General features: G+C 47.7%; 1 protein-coding gene across 2 annotated transcripts in view; it reads right to left on the bottom strand.

Moving 5' to 3' along the window:
• HEPH (hephaestin) overlaps positions 1 to 26,046 on the bottom strand; it is a 70,910-nt gene that overhangs the window by 27,161 nt on the left and 17,703 nt on the right. For both annotated transcript variants that reach the window (XM_027842676.1, XM_027842675.1), the window contains exons 6-12: positions 22,298 to 22,552; positions 20,514 to 20,682; positions 17,513 to 17,652; positions 17,001 to 17,132; positions 13,991 to 14,202; positions 12,892 to 13,042; positions 5,242 to 5,454 (exon numbers count right to left, since the gene is read on the bottom strand). In XM_027842676.1, the coding sequence (XP_027698477.1) occupies positions 5,242 to 5,454; positions 12,892 to 13,042; positions 13,991 to 14,202; positions 17,001 to 17,132; positions 17,513 to 17,652; positions 20,514 to 20,682; positions 22,298 to 22,552 (1,272 nt within the window). The remainder of the gene's footprint in view (positions 1 to 5,241; positions 5,455 to 12,891; positions 13,043 to 13,990; positions 14,203 to 17,000; positions 17,133 to 17,512; positions 17,653 to 20,513; positions 20,683 to 22,297; positions 22,553 to 26,046) is intronic.

Genomic DNA, 26,046 nt, shown 5'->3' with positions numbered 1-26,046 from the left:
CAGTGGTGCTCTCTACTATGCCACATTGCCTTTGTCAGGTAGCCATCCCCTAACAAGGGGAGTAGAGTCTGTGTCCACCAGAGGAGGGGGGAGTGAGAGAGACAGAAAAAGATAAACAGAGAGAGAGAGAGAGAGAGAGAGAGAGAGAGAGAGAGAGAGAGAGAGAGAGAGAGAGAGAGAGAGAAGAATCTGGGCAGGAAGTTATGAGCAAAATAAGGTGGAGTTGGGGAAAGGGCCCCCATGGAACAGGGTCCATCAAATGTCTTGGGGTTGGGGGGCGAGGGGAGTGAAGCTCTTGGTGGAGGGTTCAGCTCAGAGCCTTGGTCTTTGGCCATCAATGGCCCAATGGGAGCCCCGAGGGAGCCACGCCCACCACTAGCTCCGTAAGGTCCCCTCCAGCTCTGGCCTCGAGAACTCATCTTCCTTATCCATCTGTGTGCTGGGAGCTCTCCGACCGACCAAGTCAAGCCAGACAGCTGCACATTCCATTGTGACAGCTCGGAATTGGCTGTCCATGGAGCTCTAACAATGGAATGAAGACCAAAATCTGACTTGTTCAAATGTTCTATGTCAGAGGTTCAAGATCAGAAGACATGGACCAGACACTCATTTTCTTTCATTCCATGGCTCCTCAGCTCAAGAGTCTACTATGGCTTTCTACTACCTGTGCAGTGGTGTCATATAGGGAGACAAGGGAACCTGGCCTCCAATTCTGCCTGTGTGACCAAGTCACTTCCTCTCTAGGGGCCTTGGTCTCTTGCTCTGTAAGAATGAGGCAGTTGGAGTAGAAGATCTTTCTCATGTCTCTGCTCACTTGGCCACATGCCCTGATGTGCCAGAGTCCAAGGTTCCATCCAGCTCTGACAAGTCAGGTGGGAATGCTGACTGGTCACCCAACACATTCCTGCCCCCCCCAAGCCTGCCAGCTTCTCAACATCCCTATCACCCTCCAGGGAAGTAGCCAGCTTTCCAGGCACCACTGTCTACAACATTGGAGCTGTCCTCACACTCAGGTGGGTGCCAAGCCGTGTTTCTGTCTCACATCCATCCTCTTCTCTAGACTTGCTGTTCAAGGCTTTTCCTGGACTAGGGTGGCAGCAGCCGCATTACTGCTCTCTTTGCCTCAAGTCTCTCCTCATTCCAAGCCATCCTCCACAAGCTGCTCAAGTGATGTCCCCCTCTTACCAAAGGACCTCCAATAGCTCCCTATTGCCTGTGAGATGAAATCTAAACTCTGTCTGGCAGCTAAAACCTTTGTCCAACCCAGCCCCAAGCTAGCTTTGCAACCTCTTCCAACCCCCTTTCCTCACTCTCCTGGCTGGCTTGCTTTTATACACACATGCACGCACGCACACATGCACATATATGCACATACATATATACACACACACAAACATACACACATATACATATACATATACACATACACATATGCACATATGCACGTACATATATACACACATACACATATATACACATTCATATATATATACACATATGTATATACACAAGACCGTGTCCCCGTCTCTTTTCCCATGCCTGGCATGTTCTCCTCTTCACCTTAGCCTCTTAGATTCCCTCCTAGGGCTCTTCCCACCAACTTACCATGTACTGGGGAGGGGTTGGAGAATATCTTTAATTATTTACATGTTAACCCTCCCATAGAATGGCAGCTTCTTGACAACAGGAATAATTTTACTTTTGTCTTTGTGTATGCCCAGTACCCAGCACTGTGCTTGGCACATCATAAAGTGGTGGTCCATTGATTCTCTGTTCTAAGGGCCCTTCCAGCTCTGATGTTGTACATTCTGAGACCCCTCTGTCTCAGCTCTGACATTCTGTGTTTTGGGGTATGTGCTAGCTGTGACATTCCATTTTCTGCCACCCCACTTCCTGCTGTAATGTTCTCTGTTCTCCCCACCCTCTAGGAGGGTACACTTAGATAGGAGGATATAGGAATGGGGGCCAGGGTTTAGAGGGAGTGGGGGAGGAGAATGAATATTGGGAAAGATCTGTTATGAAAAAAAAAACAAAAGGAATTATTTTTTTTTAATGTAATCCTTTCGATTTTTTTTTTCAATGACAGATTAAAGCCGAGGGAAAGGGGAGACATGTTCTTCTTTCTGACAAGTTCTGCCAGGCCCTTCCTTGGCCCCTTGAAATAGCCGACAGGATCAGAAAACAGAAGGCCAATAATAGAGGCTAGGGAAGAATGATGGCTGCCCAACCAGAAGGGTGCAATTTAAGCCTAGCTGCTCCCAGCCCTGTGTGGGCGGAGCCCCTTGGCTCAGCTGATTGGATGGGATTTTCTTTTTGAGCATCAATGGGAGCCAAGGGAGGAGTGGGAGGGGCTCGGGGCAGCCCCTAGCCCCAGTAAGCCAGGACCCCCAGGTAACAAGGCTCTCGGCCCCAACTTCCTGGTTCTCTAAGCAGTACTGTGGACACCTGCTGGCTGCATGTGGAAAACCAGGACTGACTGCAGAGGCCCAGGGCCTGCTCCCTGGGGTGGGAGCCAGGGCCACTTCTGCCCTGAGCCCCTCGATCAGAATCACTTTCCTCCTATGTAAAATGAGAGAGCTGGACAAGGTGGTATACAAGGGCCCAGCCAGTTCTGGGCCTAGGGCTCCTGGCTCTCTGAATAATGCTTACTTTCAGACGTATCCCTCTCTTACCCAGAATGCTGCCTATAGTAATAAAAAATAAAACAAAGAGGAAAACAGGCACCCTGACAAAAGTAACCAACATATCAACTGAGTCTGACAACACATGCGACGTTGCACACCCATGGCCTCCCACCTGGGCCACACAGGAGAGAGGGAGGGAGGTGATCTGGGGTGATTTGGTTTTTAATGCAGCTACCTTTTGTTTTCACATCACCTTTGTTCCTCAATACAAATCCCCCCTCCCCCCATTTAGACAACCTTCCTGGTAACAGCAGTTAAAAAAGGGAAGGGAGGAGTAGTGAGACTAACCCTCTATCAATCTGATGATGCATGTAATGCCCCCCCCCCATCTCTCATTCTCTCTCCCTCCCCGCCTTCTCCCTGTCTCTCTGTCTCTTTATACAGAGATTCTCTCTAAACCAATACGGAAATCCTCTCTGTAGTATTCCCAGTGGAAGGTCAGTGTTCATGGGGTAAAGCCCTTCACTCCAACTCTTCTAGTCTTCCCTCTTATTATTGCCCCCCAACATACTCCATGCTCGAACCAAAATTGATTCTTCTCTGCCCCCAAACCTCCATGCCTTTTTTGGCATGGACGTCTCTAGGCTGCTCTCTTCATCTGCTGAATGCCTGCCTGGCCAATCTCAAACCACCTCTGCCTACCCCCTCAGCTATCACCAGTAAAGGTAGCAAGCTGCCTGCCCTCTCAAGTTTCTCAGAGCCTCTGCTCTTCCTAGCTCTAATGAGCTAGTGAGAAAGCAAGATTGCTTGACCCTGGGTGTTCGCAAGCCTTAGGGCCCACAAAAGCTGGGGCTCAGCAGAAGCAGGCCTCGTGGCCCACTTCTGTCTGACACAGCACCTGGGCCCCCATACTAAGCTGAGAAAGCCTGGCTGCATTGTATTAGGATGTGTGGGTGGCTGTCAGACTCCTGGCGGGCCTGAGCCTTCTCCTCTTTTCCCTTGTCATGAGTGACGGTGATCTCATCTGCTCTCATGGATTCAATTAGCATCTCTCTGTTATTTGTGTGCTAATGCTTTTCAGATCTATGTATTCAGCCCTAACCTCTCTGACGACCTGCAGGCTCTCATCTCCAGCTGTCTGTTACACATCTCTGACTGGATGTCCCATGGACATCTAAAATTCCACATGTCCAGAACATCTCATTAGCTTTTCCCCCAAACCCTCCCATTTACTCAAGTTGCCTCCTTCCCTCTCACCCCCATATCCAAGCTCTTGTCAAGACCTGTCAATCTGACCTTTACACTATCTCTCACGTATGTTCCAGGGCGCAGGCCCTCACACCTGGACTATAGCAATGGCTGCTGATGGGTCTGCCTGCCTCAGTCTCCCCACTCCACTGCATCCCCCACTCAGCTGCCAGTGCTCTTCCTAAAGTACAGGTCTGGCCACAGCCCCTACTCAGCAAACTCCAGTGGTTACTTATTGCCTCTGGGATCAAATATAAATCAAGTATAATATATATCTGATTATATAAACATGTAATATATATAATGCATTATATTATTATATTATATGAATTATTATATATTATAATATTTACATATAATATATCTGGTTGTATTATTATATATTATATAATCAAATATATATTCATTTTGATTGATATATAATAAATATTTTAAAAATCAAATATAAAATCTGATCTGGTGCTCAAAACCCTCCATATATACATTTCCTGTCTTCTTATACTTTTTGTCACCACCCCCTCCCCACAGACTCTCCAATCCAGTAACACAGACCACCCTGCTGTGCCTCACATAAGACCCTCCATCCCCAACTCCAGCCTTCTTCTTGGCTTTGCCCCCTGCCTGGAAGGCCCTCCCTCCTCATCTCTACCTCCTGCCTTCCCTGGCTTCCTTCAAGTCTTGGCTAAAATCCCATCTTTTACAGTAAGAGAGGGATGGGGAGGGGGGAGAAGGGAATGAGCATTTATATAGCACCTACTAAGTGCCAAGCATTGTCCAAAGATGATCTCATTTGATCCTCACAACTCTGGGAGATTAGGTGCTATTATGATCCCCATTTTACATTTAAGGAAACTGAGGCAGACAGAGGTTAAGTGACTAACTACTAAGTGTCTGAGGTTGGATTGAAATTCAAGGTTTCCTACTGACCCCAGCCCTCCATTTAGTGAGCCTCCTAGCCCTGAACCTGTCCCAATATCCCCTAATTCTAGGGTTTTCCCTCTGTTAATTGTGGCCAACGAGTCCTCCTAGATCCAGTTTGGACACAGTTGTTTGCATGTTGTCTGCCCCATTATATTGGGAGCTCCCTGAGGGCAAGGACTGGTTTTTACCATTCTTTCCATCCTTAGTGCTCAGCACAGTGCCTGGCATTGTGTAGTAGGTGCTTAATAAATGTTGACTAGGTAGACAGATCCCCTAAGCGAAGCCAGACACGGGATGGTCTGGGAGGAGAGAGAGACCTTGCATGCTGCCAGTGTAGTCAAGGCTAAGAAGGGTCCAGAGATCTGGGGCAGTGAGGAGGCAATGGGATGGGGCCCAGGGGGCCGCCTCTCACCATTCCAAGGATCTCATGTTAAGCCAGAGGCCTTACCTGGAGTGTCTGGAAGCATGAGCGCTGTAGCGAAGGTGTGTGGGAAGAGGGAAGCTCCAGCCTTCCTCATGCCCAGCATCTGGATGGTATGGCCCTCAAACATGGCTCCATGCATGTCAATCTCGGTGCCCAGGCTGAGGAAGTGCCAGGCTACTGTGTCCCCCTGACACATGGCTAACCCAGGCAGGTTTGAGAAGACAAAACCATTAATGGCTGAAAAAGAGGAAAAAAAACACAGACTGAGGGTTAACAGTGGTGGCAGGTCAGATCACACCAGGCCCAACTGGCCCAGTCAAATCACCGCCTCTGAAGGAGGCTATGGCTGCTACCCACCACTGGCAACACACGGCTTGCAGTGAATGAACAATTAGATTTCTTCTGCAAATTTATAATGACAATTGCCATTTATTAAGCACCTACTATGTGCCAGGCACTGTGCTGTACACTTGGTACAAGTATCTCATTTGATCCTCGTTATACAAAATACTCTTGTACCCATTTCACACCTGAGAACACTGAGGCAAAGAGTAGTTGAATGACTTCTCTGAGGTCACTTAGCCAGAAAAGTGTCTCAGGCCAATTTTGAACCCCAGACTTCTTTCTGCCAGGTTTAGTTCCATATGTTCTCATCTTGCTAGGGGCCTAACACATTAGATGGTCTTTTCAGAGTATTGTCCTACAGAGTTAAAATGACAGTTGGCATTTATTATTCCCCTACTATGTGCCACAGACTGTACTCTACCCCATTTAATAATATCATTATATTTCATGTTCATGACACTCTCAGGAGTTACGTGAAAGACTATTGTACCCATTTTACCCCTGAGACCACTGAGAATACTCAGGCCCTTTGGGAACTCGAGCCTTCTTTGGACCAGGCTTAATTCTCTGTGCCCTTACATCACTTCCTCCCAAATTCATTAAATGTCTTTTTCAGAGAATTCTCCCATATAATCATACAGACCACTACCATTTAGTGCACCCCTACTATGTGCCATGCACTGTACTCTACCCCATTTAGCAATATCAGCGTATTTCATGTGCATGACATTCTTAGGAGTTGCATGAAATATTATTTATACCCATTTTATACCTGAGAACACTGAGACAAGGAATAGTTGAGTGGCTTATCTAAGGTCTCTAAGCTAAAAAGTGAATCAGGCCCATTGGGAACTCTAGCTAGTTCCCTAACATAGTAAATGTCCTTTGCAGAGAATTTTCCAACAGAATTATAGTAACAACTAGCATTTAGTGCACCCCTACTATATGCCACGCACTGCCCTATGCCTCATTTAGTAATATCATTGTATTTCATGTTCACGACACTCTCAGGAGTTATGTGAAAGATTATTATCCCCATTTTACACCTGAGAACACTGAGGCAAAGAGGAGGTGAGTGCTGTTTATAAGGTTACTAAGCTAGATAATGTCTCAGGCCAATTTTTAACTCTGGCCTTCTTCATTACAGGCTTAGTTCTATGTGTGCTCATTTTGCTAACCCCATAACACAATAAATATCCTTTTTACAGAATTTTCATCCCTGAGAATACTGAGACAATGAATAGTTGAATGACTTATCTAAGGTCTCTAAGTTTAAATGTGAATCAGGCTCATTATGAATTCAGCCCTTCTTTAAACCAGGCTTAGTTCCATGTGCCCTCACCTTTCTTCCTCCCAAATTCATTAAATGTCTTTTGCAGAGATGCACCCCTACTATGTGCCATGCACTGTGCTAGGCCCCATTTAGTAATATTACTGTATTTCATACCCATGACTCCCTTAGGAGTCACACAAAATATTTTTTGTCGGTGAGGCAATCGGGGTTAAGTGACTTGCCCAGGGTCACACAGCTAGTAGGTGTCAAGCGTCTAGTGTCTGAGGCCGGACGAAATATTATTATACCCATTTTATGTGTGAGGACACTGAGGCAAAGAGTAGTTTACTGACTTATTTAAGGTCTCTAAGTCAAAAAGCGAATCAGGCCCGCTGTGAACTCAAGCTAGCTCCCTAACATAATAAATGTTGTTTTCAGAGAATTCTCCTATAGAATTATGCTTACAATTGGCATTGATTGTGGCCCCACTATGTGCCATGGACTATCCTATGCCCTATTTAGTACTATCCTTGTATTTCATGCCCGTGACTCCCTTAGGAGTCACACGAAATATTATTATACCCATTTTACATGTGAGAACACTGAGGTAAAAAGTAGTTTACTGACTTAAGATTGTAAGTCAAAAAGTGGATCAAGACACATTGTGAACTCAAGCTTTCTTTGCCCCAAGCTTAGTTCTATGCGCTCTCACCTTGCTAGGTCCCTAACACAATAAATATTCTTTATAGGGAATTCTCCTACAGAATTATACTGACAACCAATACTTAGTGCTGCACTACTATGTGCCACATACTGTCCTCTGCCCCATTTCAGTGACTTCTCCAACGTCTCTACATTAAAAAGTGAATCAGGCCCATTGGGAACTCTAGCTAGCTCCCTGGTGTATTAAATGACCTTGTCACACTAATTCTTCCTCACACAATAAATGTCCTTTTCCAAAAATTCTCCTCTAGAATTGTACTGACAACTAGCATTTAGTGCACCCCTACTATGTGCCATGCACTGTTCTATGCCCCATTAAGTAATATCACTGTATTTCATGCTTGGAAAATTCTTAGGAGTCACATGAAATATTATTATACCCATTTTACATGTGAGAACACTGAGGCAAAGAGTAGTTTACTGACTTATTTAAGGTCTTTTAGTCAAAAAGTGGATCAAGACACATTGTGAACTCAAGCTCTCTTTATTCCAGGCTTAGTTTTATGCACCCTCACCTTTTTGCCTCCTTAATTCAGTAAATAGCCTTCTCCGGATATTCGTCTATACAAATCAACCAAGAACCTTCTGTGTCCCAGGAGTCATCCTAAAACCATTTTATAAAACCTATCTCATGTCATCCTCACAAACACCTTAGGAGTTAGTTACAATATTATTATGCCCATTTTACCTCTGAGAACACTGAGGCAGAGAGTAGTTGAATGACTTATCCAGGGTCACTAAGCTAGCACATGTCTGAGTCTAATTTTGACCTCCCTACTTCCAAACTTCATTCTTTTTCTTCCTTTCTTCCTTTCTTCCTTCCTTCCTTTCTTTCTTTTCTTTGGTAAGGCAATTGGGGTTAAGTGACTTGCCCAGGGTCACACAACTAGTAAGTATCAAGTGTCTGGTCTGAGGCCACATTTGAACTCAGGTCCTCCCGACTCCTGGTCCAATGCTCTATCCACTATGCCACCTAGCTGTCCCTCCCAACTTCATTCTTGTCCCTCTATTCACTCAGTCACCTCAGTGCCTGATAAACTAAGTGGCCCTTATGAAGAATTCTCTCACAGAACTATACTGTCAACTAGAATTTAGTAAGTACCTACTATGTGCTGGACCCTTTGTAGAAATATCATCCCATTTGATCCTCATCACAACCTTAAGATTTTCATGCAATCATCTTATACCCATTTTACACCTGAGAACACCGAGGCTGCAAATGGGTAAAATGATTTATCCAGAATCACTGAGCTAGAAAATGTCTGAGGCTAATCTTGAACTCAGAACTTCTTTGCTCCTGTCTCAGTCCTGTGTCAGCTCAGCTTGCTAACTGCCTGATCAGTTAAATGAGCCTTTGAAAGACTCTTCCTCAATTACAATGACAACTAGCTTTTAATAAGCACCTACTACGTGCCTGGCAGTAAGCTAGGCACTTTTTACAAACATATCGTCTCATCTGATCATCACAACAACCTCAGCCCTTAGATGCAAATTATCCCATTTTAAGCTTGAGAACATTGAGGCAGAGTAGACCACTGACTTACCCAGGATCAATAAGCTAGAAAGTACTCAGGACCAGTTTTGAACTCCAGACTTCCTGCCTCCAGGCTCATTGCTCTAGGTAATGGTCTACTTAGCTTTCATTGTTCAAAGGGACCTCAGGAGAAGTTTGCTTCTATACACTTATTCCACAGATGGAAACTGAGGCCCAGAGACTAGATGTGAATTGAGATGAAGGGATCAGAGAATTCTGATGCAAAGAGGTCCTCTCCTTTCAACTTGCAAATTGGGAGACTGTGGTGCAGATCAGGGAAATGACTGGAAATCCTCACATCACAGATTTACGAGTTCAAAGGAACCTCCAAGGCCAATCCCATCTATCTCCAAATGGGGTAGGTGACCCAGAGAAGTGAGGTGACTTGGGATTGTGGGACCACACATTTCAAAGTGGGAAAAGGTTTCACTGGCCTCTAAAAGGGTGGTCTGGGTGATAGGGCCTCTGAGTTCCTGTCCAGCTTGAGATCTAAGTACCTATGTTTAAACCCTAGGGAAGTCACTTTGCCTCCTTGGCCTCAGTTTCCTTCTCTGTAAAAAGACTGGGTTGGATTAGCTGGCCTCCGAGGGCCCTTCCAGCTTTAAGTCTGTGATCCCATAAGCCTAAGTCACTTTACCTCCTTGGCCTCAGTTTCCTCATTTGCAAAATGAAGTGTGTGGACTAGGCCAGGGGTCCCAAACCTCTTTTTGTCCCAGAGCCCTTCAGCATCCTAGTGAAACCAATGGGCCCCTTCTCAGAATCAATGAAACAGAGAGGACCACAGAAGAAACTACCAGCATCAAGCAAGTGTTAACCCCAAAGTTCTCCAAAGCGGAGTCACAGACCCCCACTCTGGCTCTCAATCACCAAGTCTACACCCATGGGAGACATTTCCTTTTTCCACGTGAATCCAGAGAGTGAGGGTGGCATCTCATCCCTGACACAGCAAACACACTTGCTGAGAGAGTGAACCAAAAAAAAAAAAAAAAAAAAAAAAAAAAAGGCCTGGAAATGGTTTTTCCAGAAATTTCTCATAAAGAATAGGGTTTTTCTCCACTACCAACACTGCCCCCTGCTGGCTGGAGAAGGTGCCAAATCCCCAGATAATGCAGCCACGCATTTAGAAAGCTACTCATCTGACCTTCGAGCTAGACATTCAAACAGCAAATACTTATTAAGCGCCCTCTCTGTTCCAGGCACTGTAGCAGGGGTTAGGAGACAAGAAGGAAGGAAGCAATCCTTGTGCTGAGGTGCCTAAAACCAAACCACCAGCCAGCTTGGTGTCCAAGGGGAAAGTGACAGACATCAGAATGGTGACAGTCCTGTCTATATCTTTGGAGGCTTCACTATGCAAGGCCTCACACAGCACCAGCTTGGACATCACAAAAGAACACAGGGCCTCTATAACCACTGACAGTATGGCAGGTCTGAAGGGCTCCTGCACCACTGCAATAACCTCCTAAGAGGCCAGGTAGTTCAGTGAGTAGAGCTCAGGCCCTGGGGGGCAGGAAGACCTGAGTTCAAATCTGGGCACAGACACTTACTAGCTGTGTGACCCTGGGCAAAATGACTTAACCCCTTTTGCCTTAGTTTCCTCAACTAGAAAATGGGGTACTCTGATAACAGTAGTATCTAATGAAGTGCTTATGTTTAGCACATAGTAGGTACTTAATGTTTATTTCCTTCATTCTTCTCTCTCCCCATAAAGTCACAGGAATGGAAGGGGTTTTAAGAGATCCCAGGAGCACAGCTCTAGAGCTCGGCAGAGCCATTACTCCATTGGTTCTCAAACGGTGGCCCACATGCTCCCAGAGAACCTTTCAGGGGGTCCACAAAGTCATAACTATTTTCATAGTTCTAACATATTTTACTTTGTAAGAAGGCATATGTCAGTTATAACCCACAGAAACAAAAGCTCTTTGAAGGGGTCTTCAATCATTTTTAAGAATGGAAAGGGGTAAATTGAGAGGATGCCCATCCATTGGGGAATGGCTGAGCAAGTTGTGATATATAAATGTAATGGAATACTACTGTGCTATAAGAAATGATGAGCAGGCTGACTTCAGAAAAACCTGGAAAGACTTGTATGGTCTGATGCAGAGTGAAGTGAGCAGGACCAGGAGAATGTTGTACACAGTAACAGCCACATTGAGTGATGACTGACTTTGATAGACTTAACCCTTCCTGGCAATACAAGGATCTAAGACATCTCCAGAGGCCTTATGATGGAAAATGCTATCCACATCCAAAGAAAGAACTATGGAAGCCGAATTGTTATTTTTTTCTTTTCTGTTGAGTTTTGTTTCCTCTTTCTGATGGTTCCTCCTATTGATTTTAATTTCTACTTACAACATCACTAATGTGAAAATATGTTTAATATGAATGTAAATGTATAGCCTATATCAGATTGTGCACCGTCTTGGGGAGGGTGGTGGGGAGGAAGGGGGAGAAAAATTTTAAACTCAAAAGCATATTGAAGTGATTATTGATAAATCAAAAAAATTAATTAAAAAAAAAGAATGGAAAGGGGTCTTGAAACCAAAAAGTTTAGGAAATGCTGATCTGGTCCAACCCCCTTCATTTTACAGAAGAGGAAACTGAGGCCCAGGGAGAGGAAGGGACTTGCCCAAGGTCACAGAATTGGTAAGTGGCAGAGTCAGAATTTGAACTCAAGCCTTCCAAATTCAGTATTCTCTCTGCTGTACCACAGCGCCTCCAATCTCTCATTTATTCCACTTCACTGACAAATGTCCTCCTGTCTAACCCTGGACATTTCACGCCTTCAACGAAAAATCTTGCACAGCTCTTCATCGCCTTCCCGTGACATTCCAGGCTCCCCATAATCGGATGCCAGGAGACCTTTGCAACTGTGCCTCCCATCAGCCCCCTCGAGGACATCTGTCAGCAAACTGGGCTACATTTAGAACTCCCATCAGGCACTGAGCTCTCATCTCACCAGGGTTTTGCTCACATTATTGCGCTTACAGAGGAGAAAGGTGTCTTAGAACACAGAATGTTAGAGCTGAGGTAGGGCGGGATAGAACAGAGAATCGGGTCTTACAAAGCACTTGTCTGACATCTTTCTAACGAATTCATCATTCAGCCCTCTGAGTTGTGGTTCCCTGTATTCAGGGGGTCAGGGTTGGGCACCCTGCCACAGCTACAGATACCTGAAGCATTGAAGTATTAGTATCATATACCCCTGAGTCTACTGTGATTCTGAGAAGAGGCCCATTGGTTTCACTAGGATGCTGAAGGGCTCTGGGACAAAAAGAGGTTTGGGACCCCTGGCCTAGTCCACACTCCTCGTTTTACAAATGAGGAAACTGAGGCCAAGGAGGTAAAGTGACTTAGGCTTATGAGATCAGAGACTTAAAGCTGGAAGGGCCCTCAAAGGCCAGCTAATCCAACCCAGTCTTTTTACAGAGAAGGAAACAGAGGCCAAGGAGGTGAAGTGACTTCCCTAGGGCTAAACATGGGCACTTAGATCTCAAGCTGGACAGGAACTCAGAGGCCCTATCACCCAGGCCACCCTTTTCCAGGCCAGTGGGGCCCTCTCTCACTCTGAAATGTATGGCCTCATGATCCCAAGTCACCTCACCTCTTTGGTTCCCCACTCTCAGCTGCCCAGGCCTGGGAACACAGCAGCTCCTCAGAAAAGGCCTGGCTTGGCCTGTTCTGCCTCCTCCATTTCATCTCTCCCTCAGTCTTACTAAGCACTAAGCCAGTCAGGACAAGCCCTAGAGCCCTGCTGAGTGGAGGGATACAGGAAGTGGGGAGGGCCTCGCGGGAACCTTACTGTGCATCTTGTTGGAGTCTAAGAAGCTTTCATCATCTTCTAAGAGGTGTTTTTGGTCCAACATGGCGGCATCCTTGTTGGTGCTGCTATACCAACTCTCGTTCTCATCAAAGACAGTGAAGAGAAGAAAGAATTCCTTGTCCACACCTTTCTGCAGATCCCAGGGAGAGAACAGAGGATCATGGGTCATAGACCTGGAGCTGGAAGGAACTTTAAAGGTCATTGAACTAGGTGCTATAGTGGCTAGAGTGCCAGGCTTAGTGTCTGGAAGACCTGAGTTCAGATCCTGCCTTAGATACTTAATAGCTATGTGACCCTGGGCAAGTCACTTAACATCTGTGTCTCAGTTTCCTCATCTACAAAATGGGAATAATAATAGCACGTCCCTCATAGGGTTATGTGAGGATCACGTGAACTTTGCAAGCCTTAAAGCTCTATATAAATGCTAGCTCTTATTGAGTCCAACTCTCTCATTTTTGAGGAAACTGAGACTCAGGAAGGTGAAATGCCTTGCCCATGGTCATCTAGCTAGTGAGCAGCTAAGGCAGGATTCGAACTCTGCCAAATCTGACTCTGTATCCTGTGTGGCAGCCAGCTTCCTCTCTGAACAACGACTCCACATGCCAGGGGCCAGGGCCAGTGTTCTGGAGCTGCTTCCCCAACCCCAGGGCCCAGAAACAGCCCCCAGCTGGGAGAGGCTTCTTGGTCAAAACTAGCCTAGGAAGGTAAAGGTTAGTTAGGCTGTGCCAAGGGAGAATGAGGGAGAGGGTCAGGGGCTAAGAGGAAACTGGGGGACAAGAGAAAGTCGGACTAGTGGGAGGGGGAGAAAACAGGAACGCAAAGCAATAGGAGCAAGAAAGGGGAGACACTTGGATAGTTCTTGAGAAGAAAGGAGTACCCCTGAATTCAATAACTATTATTTGTGAGCTGACAGCTTTTGGAAAAGGACCACAGCCCCATTCCATCTCAATCCTCTAAAGTCCGACTCATGAACCCATGACCCCCTGATCCCACCACACACCCCAACAAGCAGCTCCAACAGGCCATGCCTCTTAGGCCTGCCCACTCAAACCCCAGACATCCCTCCACCTCACTCCACCTGCTTGCCATTGGCCCCCAGGGAGCCCGTTTTGCAGACCAGAAGGGGCCCTACTAGGCCAGAGTTGGTGTCCTTGATGGGACTGACAGCTGAGAAATACATCCAAGTGAGACAGGCTGGGTCCTTGGCAGTGGGGCCAGCATGGGGAGGGACGGTCCAGCGGTATGTGACCTTCTCGAAGGACTTGGCGACCAAGCCATGTTGACGTGACCCTGGATGGGATCAGAGAGTCTGAGATTTACAGCTGGAAGGGACCTCAAAGGTTATCTAATCCAAAAGTTCTTAATCTTTTAGGGGGTTATGAACTCCCATGTCATAGGCTGGTGAAATCTCTGTGCCCCTTTTCAGAATCAGGTTTTTAAATTCATAAACTAAAAATAGAGGATTACAAAGGAAGCCAACGATATTAAAATATAGTTATCAATTTTTTTTTTAAAGTTCACAAGATACCCCTCACCCCCCGTATCTACCAAGACAATTCTGTAGGACTTAAAATGAAAAGTGCTGTCCCTTCCCAGGCTGGTAGAGACTGAATGAAGATCAAAGATACTTTTTCTTTACTTTCTTTATTCTTCTTGGGATTTTTTGTCTGTGTTTTATTTCACAGAATGACTTACATGGAAATGTGTTTTGCATGACTATACATGTATGTGTATGTATGTCAAATTGCTTGTCTTTTCAATGGGGGGAGAAGAGAGAGAGGGAGAGAATTTGGAGCTCAAATTTTGAAAAAAAAAAGGATGTTAAAATTATTTTCACATGTAATTGGGAAAAATAAAATATTAAACAAGAAAAAAGAACCTTGGATCTAGTATAACATTTTCATTTTACAGATGAGGAAAGTGAGGTCCAAGGAGCAAAAGTGACTTGGCCAAGGTCACCCAAGTAGTTAGTGATGGAGGCAGGATTCAGACTCCAAAGCCAGAACTCCGCCCACTGGTACCATGCTGCCTCTCAAAATGCAGCATGATGGGGCCAAATAATTCTGCACAACCAGGGCCTAGATCAACCACTTCTACAAGAAGCCTTATCCCATAGACAGGCTTTGTGGAAAGCCACAAAGGTGAGGCAGTGTGAGGCCTAAGCAAGACATGTAGTGTGTTCCAACTTTGCCATTGACTAGCTGAGTGACTCAAGGAAAGGCAGTTCCCTTCTCTAATTAGGGCCTTGGTTTTCTCATCTGTAAAATGGGGGTGACAGTATTTGTCCTACTGTAGATGGAATGGGGGAGGGCAGGAGGGAGTTAGGTGGCGCTGCAGTGGATAGACCGCATTTCAGGCCTGAAGTCAGGAAGACTCATCTTCCCGAGTTCAAGTCCTGCCTCAGACACTGTGACCCTGGGCAAGTCACTTCACCCTGTTTGCCTCAGTTTCCTCACCTGTAAAATGAGCTGGAGAAGGAAATGGCAAAGCACACCAGTATCTCTGCCAAGAAACCCCCAAATGGGGTTATGAAGAATCAGACAAGACTGAAACAAGTGAACAACAATAGATGGAATGGAGCCGTCCTCATCTTCCACAGAGCAATACTGGCCCTGCCCCACTTCTTGTTGATGAGCTGAGCCGATGGCTGCCAAGGCCCCTCCCAAAGAATAGAGTTCTCAGTACGTTTGAGGCCTCATTCTTCTGAATCTCTGAGGCCACCTAGTCCAGCCTGTCACCAAGAATTCCCCTCTGAAAAACTCCAGGAAGAGGGATCCCAACCCGTCAGCTCTGGGACAGCTCAAATTCTTATCAGGTTTTCCATACATTGCAACTAAACCTTCCCTTGGAAACATCCCCCAATGCCCCTGGTTCTGCCCTCTGGGGCCAAGTAGAATAAAGCTAACCCCACCTCCACACAGCAGGCCTTCAAATACTTGCAAGCAGCCATCACATTCCCGAAGATCTCTTTTCTAAAATGAGCATCCTCAACTCCTTCCAACCATTCCCAATGACCATAATATAAAAGTCCCTTCCCTAACCTGGCTGTCCTCCTCTGGATACTCCAGCAGCAAGGAGCCCAGAAAGGAACAGATGACTCCCCTGGGAGGGGCTCTGACCAGGACACAGGACAGCAGGCCTCATTCAGAATATTGTAGAGAAAGGGCAGCTAGGTGGCACAGTAGATAGAGCACTGGCCCTGGAGTCAGGAGGACCTGAGTTCAAATCTGACCTCAGACACATAACACTTATTAGCTGTGTGACTCTGGGCAAGTCACTTAACCCCATTGCCTAGCCAAAAAAAGGAGCATTGCAGAGAATTCTGGAACCCACAGATTAAGAAAGACTCTGAGAAGCTCATGTGCATCGATTGAATGTGCTGGGCATGTTCAGTCTGGAGAAAAGAAGGTTTAGATTTGAGGACACAAGAACTGTCTTCCAGTAAGGGCTATCATGTGGGACTCAGTGTGAGGCCTCCAAGGGCCCTTCCAGACCCAGCTCAAGGATTCTGTGATCAGAGGACAAGGTACATAGAGGCCAAAGACGTCAGGAAAACCTTCCTAGCAGGCACAGCTGGCCCCATATGGGCTGCCTCAGAGGTGGTGAGCTCCTTATCCTTGGGAGTCTTTGAGCAGAAGCCCAAAGACTGCTTTTGGCAATGTGATAGTTGGGATTCCTTTTGTGGAGGGCCCCGCTTGGCCCTTCCAACTCACCAATGCTACCTAAGAGAGCACAAGGAGAGCACGGATGCGACCACGTCATGCCCTTGTCACAGGCTGACCTAGGAATCTATTCAGGACATTCTGGTCTTGAGCAGTTGGTTTCTTTTCATTTAACCTAGGCATAGGTCTTTCTACTTCTCCCTATTAAATTTCATCTTCTTTGAGTCTTAGTATGATCCCAGTGCAGTCAGCTCTGGTGAAGGGATCATGGGAGCAATTTGATATGTCAAGAAGCAAACATCTGCCCCTAAGGCAACCAACCAGCCCACTGAGGGCTCTTGCCATTGGGTGAAGCAGCCTGCCCAAGGGAAGACCAGTGCCCATGAGGCTGGCCCCCAAAAGCCCTCAGGCCAGGGACTGACTGACCATCATTGTACACTGTGCCCTCGTAGTCCTGGTCATAGAAGACACCGTGGGGCTGAATGCTGAATGGTTGTGAGGCTCGATTGTAGAACACTACCTCGATGGTGTCACCCACCTCAGCCCTGATCACCGGCCCTGGGCAAGGGAAAAATAAAAGGGGGCTGAAATAAGAAGGGTTTTGGAAAGAAGGCAGAGGAGGCAGACAGGAACAGGAAGGAAGGAGGGAGAAAACCAAGGAGGCCCCTGTTTGGTGCACATCAGGTGCTCAGTAAGGGCTTGCTGACTGATTCAAAGCTCAGGCTTTGTCTTGGTATCTCCAGCACCAAGGACAGTGCCTGGTGCGTGGGAGGCCATTATTATTGTCCACTCTCTACTCTATCTGCAGCATCCCTACTGTGGAGGCAGGAAGAGCTCAAACCAGGTCTTTCCTGGCACAGTGGCCAATTGCTCCCAGTTCTCTGGCCTGCCCCAGCCTCATGCTCTCGAGGTCCCAACTCCACCCTGGTGAGGCTTACCCATGATGCCCAGGTGCAAGGTTTCCTCAGACTGTGGCAGCTTCATCTGGAATGTCTCATCTGTGTACTGGATATAGCGGACTTTCCAGTAACTGCCTCCAATCCTACTGGAACTCTTCTGGAAGAACTTTTCCGAGTTGCTAGGACAGGAAGACTCAATTGTCACATGACTTCACTCCCCATCTCCTACCCCTCTTGAGAGCCCCAGGCCTTGGTGTCGATGACTGAATGGGGCAACAGACATGGGATGCTGTGGAATTTGGGTTTGGGCCACAGTCCCAAAAATCATTGAACTGTGCACACCGTCAATAGCACGGTTGGACATGGACCCCAAGGACCGAGGAGAGAGCCCTATGTACAGAAAATATTTATCAGAGAAGTGGAAGCAAAATGAGTTATCATGAACTGGAGAATGCTTGAACAAATCAGTATGTGAATGGAATGTGTTTTTGTTGCCCAGAAGTAAGCAGAACCACAAGTCAGGAAGACCTGGTTTCAAATCTGGCCTCAAACACTTACTAGCTGTGTGACCTTGGGGTAGTCACTTCTCCTCCATTGGCCTTAGTTTCTTCCTCCATAAAATGATGGGGTTGAATTCAATGGCCTGGGAGGCTGCTTTGCAGTGACAGAGCTATAAGCCAATGATCCTATGATCAATTCAGTGACCAAGCATGACTTCCAAAGAGACCTTGAGGAAGCAGAGGGAGCGTGAACGGTAGGTTTGGAATGAGGAGGTCCCACAATGTCCATATGGCAACTTATTTGGACTACACTTATTTGTTCTAAAAGAGACTTTGTCGATTTTGGGGTTGGGGAGTCATTGTGTGGAAGCAACAATAATGGAAAAACACATAAATGCCTTCATCAAACATTAAACAACAAAAAACAAATAAGGAAACGTACCTCCTCCCATCTCCATGGGATACTGGGAGAACAGTGACAGGTCCCACCCCACTCCCCTAGCCAGGTCAACACTGCTTACCCCTTCCCCAAACACAAGCCCTGCACTCCCCTGACCTCTGCAGAATGAAAAGAGGGCCTGATTTAGTAAGGGGAGTTGGCTCCTGACCGGGGGACCTTGGGCCAATCCCTCAGTGTTCACAGCTGTAAAAGGAGCTAATTAGAATTGATGAGCCCTCTGACATGCAACAAAGCATTTCAGAGCCTTCAAAGCAGGCTCAAAGCAGCTCTCAAGGACTACCTGCTGTCTTCATCTCCAGAGATGAAGTGATTTACCCAGGATCACCCAATGAGTAACTGTGACAGCCAGAAATTCCAGCCCGGGGCTGCTGACTGTGGCCCCTGCTGCACTATACTAGCAAGCCTTCTGACTCCCAGGTCAGTACACCAAGCTGCCTCGTGGAAGGGAACTTCCTAGTTGGAGGCCTCTTCTGGGAGCTACACTGGGGCCCTGATTCTCCAAGTATCATATGATTGTGTGTATGTGTGTAAGTGTGTGTGTGTGTGTGTGTGTGTGTGTGTGTATGCGTGTGTGCATACATGCCCGAACGCTGGCAATTATATTGGCATGAGGAAACTCCCAGTGCAGAAACTCCCTCCACTGAAGCAGATGGCCATCCCCTTCTATAACTTACAGCGTGGTCACTAAGAGGTCAAGTGAATTAGCCAAGGTCCCCCTGCCAGTACACAACACAGGCAGGACTTGATACCAGGTCTTTCTTCCCAATTCCCAGGAGAATGGGTTATAAATGCTGCCTCTCTTAAGTCCCTTGTCCTTTTTCAAATATTGCAAAAGGTTTCCCTTTCCTCTCTCCTGATAGTAGGAATGACGTGGAAGAAAAGGCCTGAGGCCTTTTTCTCTGCTGTCTCCCCTCAGCCTTACACAATCTCAGATGAAGCCAGAAGGCTCCTCCATCCAAGGGTTAGGTACCCTACCTTCCTCCCACTCCATTTTGCCCAAGCTTAGCCAGGACATTCAGAGGAAAGGATGAGGACAGTGAGGCCCAACCACAGCCATCTCTTTCCTTCTTCCCCTTCCCAATCTTATCTGAGCCATCGGAGGAGTTATCTGGCTCCCAGGACTTCTCCAGGCTGAGGCTCCCAGGGTTACTCTAGTGGTAAAAAGCCTTGGATTTGGAGTCAGAGACCCTAGGTTGGAGGGCTGGGGATGTGACCTCTCTGGGCCTCAGTTTCCTCATCTGTAAGATGAGGGGGTAACGCCCAGATTAGCTCTAAGGGCCCTTCCAGCTCTGAACGCTCCAGGTCCTTTCCTGGATCTGACACAGTAAGTCTGTGAAGAAGAAAAAAGCAAGAAGCCACTCCATTCGCTGTGGTGTTCAGGTCCCGGGGAAGGCCGAAGCAGTAACCCCTCCCCAAGAGCCACCTGCCTACCCTCCCATGTCCTACTAGGCCATCCCAAGTCCCGCAGGATCCTACGTCTAGAGCAGGAAGGAACATCAGAGACCAGTTAGTGCAACCCCCTCGTTTTACAGAGGAGGAAACCGATGCCCAGGGAGGTGAAGGGGCTTGCCCAGGCTTGGAAAAGGCCTTCCGAAGCCAGCTAGTGCAGCTCCCTCTTTTTATAGAGGAGCAGATTAAGAAACCTGCCCAAGGTCACACGCTCTGGAGGAACCCCAGAAGCCATCTCATGCAATCACCTCATTTTTCAGATGAGCAAACTGAGGGCCAGAGGGGAGAAATGACTTGTCCAAAGTCAGAGAAGCAGCAGGATTTGAACCTGGTTCCTCTTGACTCCAAAGCCAGAGATGTTTCTGTTTTTCAGTCACTGTTCAGAAACTTCCCAGCTAGGGCCAGGCTCTCAGGCTGGGCTCTTCATGCATACAGTTCCATGCTCAAGAGACCTCCAGCATGTTCCAGCTCAGCCAGTATGTCTTGGAGCATTTGCAATCCAAGAGTTTGCTGGGGGGAGTGGGGGTGGAGGGAGGCGGAGGAAAGGAGAAAGGAAGAAGGGAAACCAAGGGTAGAGAGGGCCCAAGAGAAAGAGAGGGCCCTGGTGTCTGACCTAGAGGGCATCTCTTACCTGCCTGGCTCCTGAAGGTTCTTCCCAGTCCTTCCATCTCTCCCTGTGGGCCCATAGTCCCAGCGTTCCTCAGAGGCCCCAATGAAGTACCGTCGGACTTGGCCGGTAAGGAGGGTCTTCGAGGGGGCCATGGAGCATGGCCTGACCTCGTAGAGTGCCTCCATGCCATCTGGAGAAGGGACACTACGGTGGGCAGGGGATAGTATCTCGAGCCCACACACACCTCAGCCCCTCGTCACCAGCAGGCCTGGCATCAGCCACACTTTGGTATAGTCAAGAAGGGCCCACCATACCTTTGAATACTGGGAAGAGGCTTCTGACCCAGCATTGGGGAAGGGTGTTTACAGAAGAGATGGAGCCAATCACACCCTCTCATTTAAGCCCACTTCCCTTCCCCATACTTTCTTCTGAACTCTACAATTCTGGCTTCTGCCCTCATCATTCAACTGAAACTGCTCCCTCCCGAGTTACTGACAATGTCCTGATTCCCAAATCTGACAGCCTCTTCTCCATCCTCAGCCTTCCTGGCCGATCAGCAGCCTTGGGCACTGTGAATTACCCTCTCCTCCCTGAGATCCTCTTCTGGTGCTCTTGGCTCTCCTCCTTCCCAGACTCCTTTGCCAGCTCCAGGTCACGCCCTTCAACCACATGGGTCCTCCAAAGCTCTGCCCTGGGCCACCTCCTCTTCTCTCTCTGCACTATCTCACTTAGTGATCTCATCAGCTCCTGGCCCCGGTCTCTCACATCATCAACAACTTTGGGGGCCTCTCAAATCAGATGGCCCCTAAGTATCTCCTCATTAACATGTCCAAAACAGAACTCATCATCTTTCCCCCACCCCTTCCCTTCTTCCCAATTTTCTCACCGATGTCAAGGCTGTGGCCATCTTCCCAGTACCCCAGACTCACAACTTCCATTGTGAGCTTCCAAAGACCAAGTCTACCTCCTTCCTCAATAAACTCCCATGGCTCCCTATTACCTTCAGGATCAGATAGAAAAGCCTCTGTTTCACAAGGAGACCTTCTTCCCTTTCCAGGCTTCTCACACTTTCTTCCCCTCTCCATGATCTGGTAACACTGGCCTCCCAGCTATTCCTCACATTCCCCACATGTTCCTCCATCTCCCAACTCTGGGCATTCGCTCTGGCTGCTCCCACTCCTGACTTCCCTCAGGACTCATCTCCAATCCTACGTTCTGCAGGAAATCCCCCCAATTGCTAGAATCTTCCCCTCTGAGATTACCTCCTGTCTATTCTGTATGTATCTTGTATCTAATTGTTTACAGGTTTTCTCCCCAATTGGACTGTGAGCTTCTCAAGGGTAGGGATTGTATTATTACTTTTCTTTGTATGACCAGCACTTGGTACAGGCCCAGCACATAGTAGGCACTTAATAAATGTTTGTTGACTGACTACCACCAGCCTAACTACTACCCCAGAAGCCTGAACTTTCTCTGCTCACAGAAAGAAAACTACTAGCAGCAGCTGCTGCCCTCTGGCTCCCACAGCTCAGGTGCCTTGCCTTGCAGACTGTGCTAACACACAGGTATTCTTTTGCTCTGTTGCCATGTCTTTCTCCCAGAATGCCACTGTACTTGCACACAGTACCCCCTACAGATGCCACATAGCTCTATTCTCCTTCTCCAAGATGTATTACAGCATCTTCAGACTCTCCAGGTTTCTGGGAGCTCTATCTGGACAGCCCTTGCCCAAACACCCTCCCTTTCCTACAGTCCCTGCTGCTTTCCTCCCGTCCCAGGGGGCCAGGAGCACCCAAACATCATACCTCTCAGGTGACTGTTCACCTGACAGCTCAGTAGCCAGCTGCCAGGGACCTGGGGCACCATGTCAGCAGTCACAAAGGTGGCTGGGAAGAGGGAGGCCACATCTGTGCGGTGGCCCCGGACTGTCAGCGTCTGCCCAGGGAAGAAGGCTGTGTGCACGTCCACCTCACTGCCCATGCCAAACAAGTGCCAGGCCACACGCTTCCCAGCGCACATGCTCAGCTCAGGCAGGTTCCCAAAGACAAAGCCATTGATTGCTACAAAAAGGACCAAGATCCCGGAACATTAGAGTTGGAAAGGACCATGGAGAAGATTCAGCCCAACCCCCCCTCTCCTTCCAGATGAGGAATCTGAGGCCCAGGGAGGGAAAGTTACTTGTCCAAGGTCACACAGGTAACAGAGCTGAATTTGAACCCAGGTCCTCTGGCTCCAAATTCCGGGCTATCCTCACCACTCCATACAACATTTCCCTAGGCAAAAGTCCTCATTCTCTTCAGTACCCTGTACTTCCATTGAGCCAGCCAACAATTTTAGGCTGCGGGAGAGGAGAGAAGAGGAGGGGGAAAGGTTCTTGCTATGTAGGGATAGAGATCAGGCTTCTTCAGGGTAGCAAGACAAAGGCTCAGACAAAAACAACAAAAATATCTAACATTTGGGGACAGCTAGGTGATGCAGTGAATAGAGCACTAGCCCTGGAGTCAGGAGGACCTGAGTTCAAATCCAGCCTCAGACACTTGACACTTACTAGCTGTGTGACCCTGGGCAAGTCACTTAGCCCCATTGCCTAGCCAAAAAAAAATCTAACATTTGTATAGGGCTTTAAGGTTTGAAAAGAAGTGATCAAAGTCTAAACTATCCTGAATGACACGAGGCAGGGAGTAGGGCCATGACTTTCATCATCTCATCTCCAAAATATGGGATGAGAGCCCATAGGCTCATGGCTCTAGACCTGAAAGGGATCACAGAGGCCATTTAGTCCAACCCCTTCATTTTACAGAGGAGCAATCTGAGGTCCAAGGAGGATTAATGACTTGCCCAAGGTCACACATAGGATCCTACATCTAGGACTGAAAAGGACCGCAACCCAGCACAGAGCAGAGCCTGGTAGAAAGTCAAAAGTCCTGGGTTCTAGTCCCTGCTTTGCTAGGTAATTTGAGGTAAACCATTCAACCTCTCTGGGCCTCAGTTTCCTCACCTATCAAATGAGGACAATATCTTTGCACAAGTCACCTAACTTTTCTAGGCATCAATCTGTCAGTCAACAAGCATTTATCAAGTACCTACCAGGTGCACTGTCAGGCACTGTCCTAAGTGCTGAGGATATAAAAGGAGGCAAAGTCAAGCCCTGCCCTCAAGGAGCTTACAATCAAATGGGATTCCCAACATGCAGATAAATATATACAAACAAGCCCTATACCAAATCGATGAGAAATAATTACCAGAGGGAAGGCAACTGGAATGAAGAGGGAATGAGGAAGGCTTCCTGTAGGAAGTGGGATTTTAGTTGGGACTCTGAGGAGGAGTTCAGTAATCAGAATAGAGCTGGGAGAAGATTCTGGGTGTGGGGGGCAGCCAGAGAGAATGCCTGGAGCTGAGAGATGGTAGGTCTTGTTTGTGCAATAGCCAGGAGTCTGGGATCACTGGGGCCTGGGGTACGTGTACGGGAGTAAGGTATGCGAAGAGTGGAAAGGTAGGAGGGGACTGGGTTATGAAGACCTTCGAACACCAACAAAGCATTTTGTATTTGCTCCTGGAGGAGATGGGGAATCACTGGAGTTTATTGAGTAGGTGGGGTGAGATAATAGGAGCTGTGCTTTAGGAAAACCCCTTTGGTGGCTGAATGGAGGATGGACTAGAGTGGGGAGAGATGAAGCAGGCAGCCCCCCCAAGCAAGATATTGAAATAGTCCAAACTGAGGTGATGAGGGCCTGCACCAGGGTGGGGACAGTGTCCGAGGAGAGAAAGGGGTATACTCAAGAGATCTCGCAGAAGTCAAATCGCCAGGCTTTAGCAACAGCTTCGATATGGGGGGTGAGAGAGTGAGAAATCCAGGAGAACTCTTAGGTTGTGAGCCTGAGGGACTGGGTGGATGGGGGTGCCCTTGACAGTAACAGGGATGATAGGAGGGTTTGGGGGAAAGACAAGGAGTTCAGTTTGGGACATATCGAGTTTAAGATGTCTACTGGATTTCAATTCAAGATGTCTGAAAGACAACTGGAGATGTGAGATTGGGGCAGAAAAGGCAGATTTGAGAATCCTCAGCACAGAGATAGTAATGAAATCCATGGGAGCTGATGATATCACCATGAAATAGTAGAGAGGGAGAAGAGAAGGGGGCCCAGAACAGAACCTTGGGGGACAGCTATGATCTGGAGGAGGACCCAGCAAAGGAGACAGAAGAGCCGTCTGAAAGGTAGGAGGAGAACCAAGGGAGAGGTGTGACAAGAAAGCCTAGACATGAGAAATCATCAAAGAGAAGAGGGTGATTGATAATGCTCAAGGCTGCAGAGAGGTCAAGGAGGATGAAGATTGAGAAAAGGCCTCGGTTTGACAGCTAAGAGATCAATGGCAACTTTGGAGAGAGCCGTCTGGCTGTGCCAGTGAGATCTCAAGCCAGGATGGAAAGCTTCAAGGAGAAAGGGAGAGGAAAGAAAATGGAGGCGCCCTTTACAGGGGACCTTCTCAAGTTTAGCCACAGAAAGGAGGAGAGCTATGGGATGGGTGTTAGTGAGAAAGGAAGGATCAAGTGAGCAGTTTGGGAGGACGAGGGAGATGTGGGCATGTGTGCAGAGGAGAGGGAAAGAGCCAGCAGACAGAGAGAGAGGGAAGAGAAGGAAAAGGAGGGAGTTGGAATCCGTGTCCTCCATGGTCCCTTCTAGCTCTACAGTTAGGACCCTAGGAGCCTCCATTCTACAGAAGAGGAAATCAGGGCCCAGAGAGGTGAAGAGGTCACACAGGCAGTAAGGAAAACCTACAGAACTTCCCACCACACAATCCGAAAAAGTCTAGGTTAAAACAAGAGAAAAGGGCAATAAGGGTGTGGAGAAATTCTGCAAAGTTCAATCTAAATTTCACCTTGCCCATGCCAAGTCCACAGTCCCCCTCTCCTGACCATCCCAAGCTCTCATCATGCCACACCCTGGCCCTTACCTCCTGCCCGGAGCCTGCCTGGGTACAACCTCACCCTCCCTCGGACCGAGAAGGAAGCATGGCATACTTGGGGGGAAGCCCCTAAGGTTTGCTGTCAGAAACCCAGTCCCGGGCCTGGAGGGATCATGGGACTGACCCCAGGGCTGGACCTAGGTTTAGAGATAGCCCAACTCAGTGGAAAGAGTCCTGGCCTGGGGCTCAAAGGACTTGGGATTAAATCTCGCCCCTGAGGCCTGCTACCTAGGTGACCTTGGACAAGACTCTTTCCCTCCCTGGGCCTCAGTTTCCTTCTCCATAAAATGAACTAACTGGATTCTGTGCCTCCCCTAGCTCTCTACATTCATTTTAAATTGATAACAAAGTATAATAGTTATTGGAATATTGTCTCTCCTAGACTGTAACATCCTCAAGGCAAGGGACCAAGTCTTGTATCTCTGCACCTCCCCTCCCTGATCACATGCACATACGCACACACACACACACGCACGCACACACGCACACACACACTATACAGGTTGAGTTAAACTGAGTCTTGTCTGTCTCTCACTGGGGCTTCCTCTGAAGGTGACAGTGGACACTGGGGAAGATGGGAGTGGAGTGA

The sequence above is a fragment of the Vombatus ursinus genome, unplaced genomic scaffold, assembly GCF_900497805.2.
Source record: "Vombatus ursinus unplaced genomic scaffold, bare-nosed wombat genome assembly UNPS02014882.1, whole genome shotgun sequence".
NCBI lineage: Eukaryota > Metazoa > Chordata > Mammalia > Diprotodontia > Vombatidae > Vombatus > Vombatus ursinus.
Note: the sequence above shows the minus strand (reverse complement) of the source record. Positions and strands in the feature narration are given on the sequence as shown.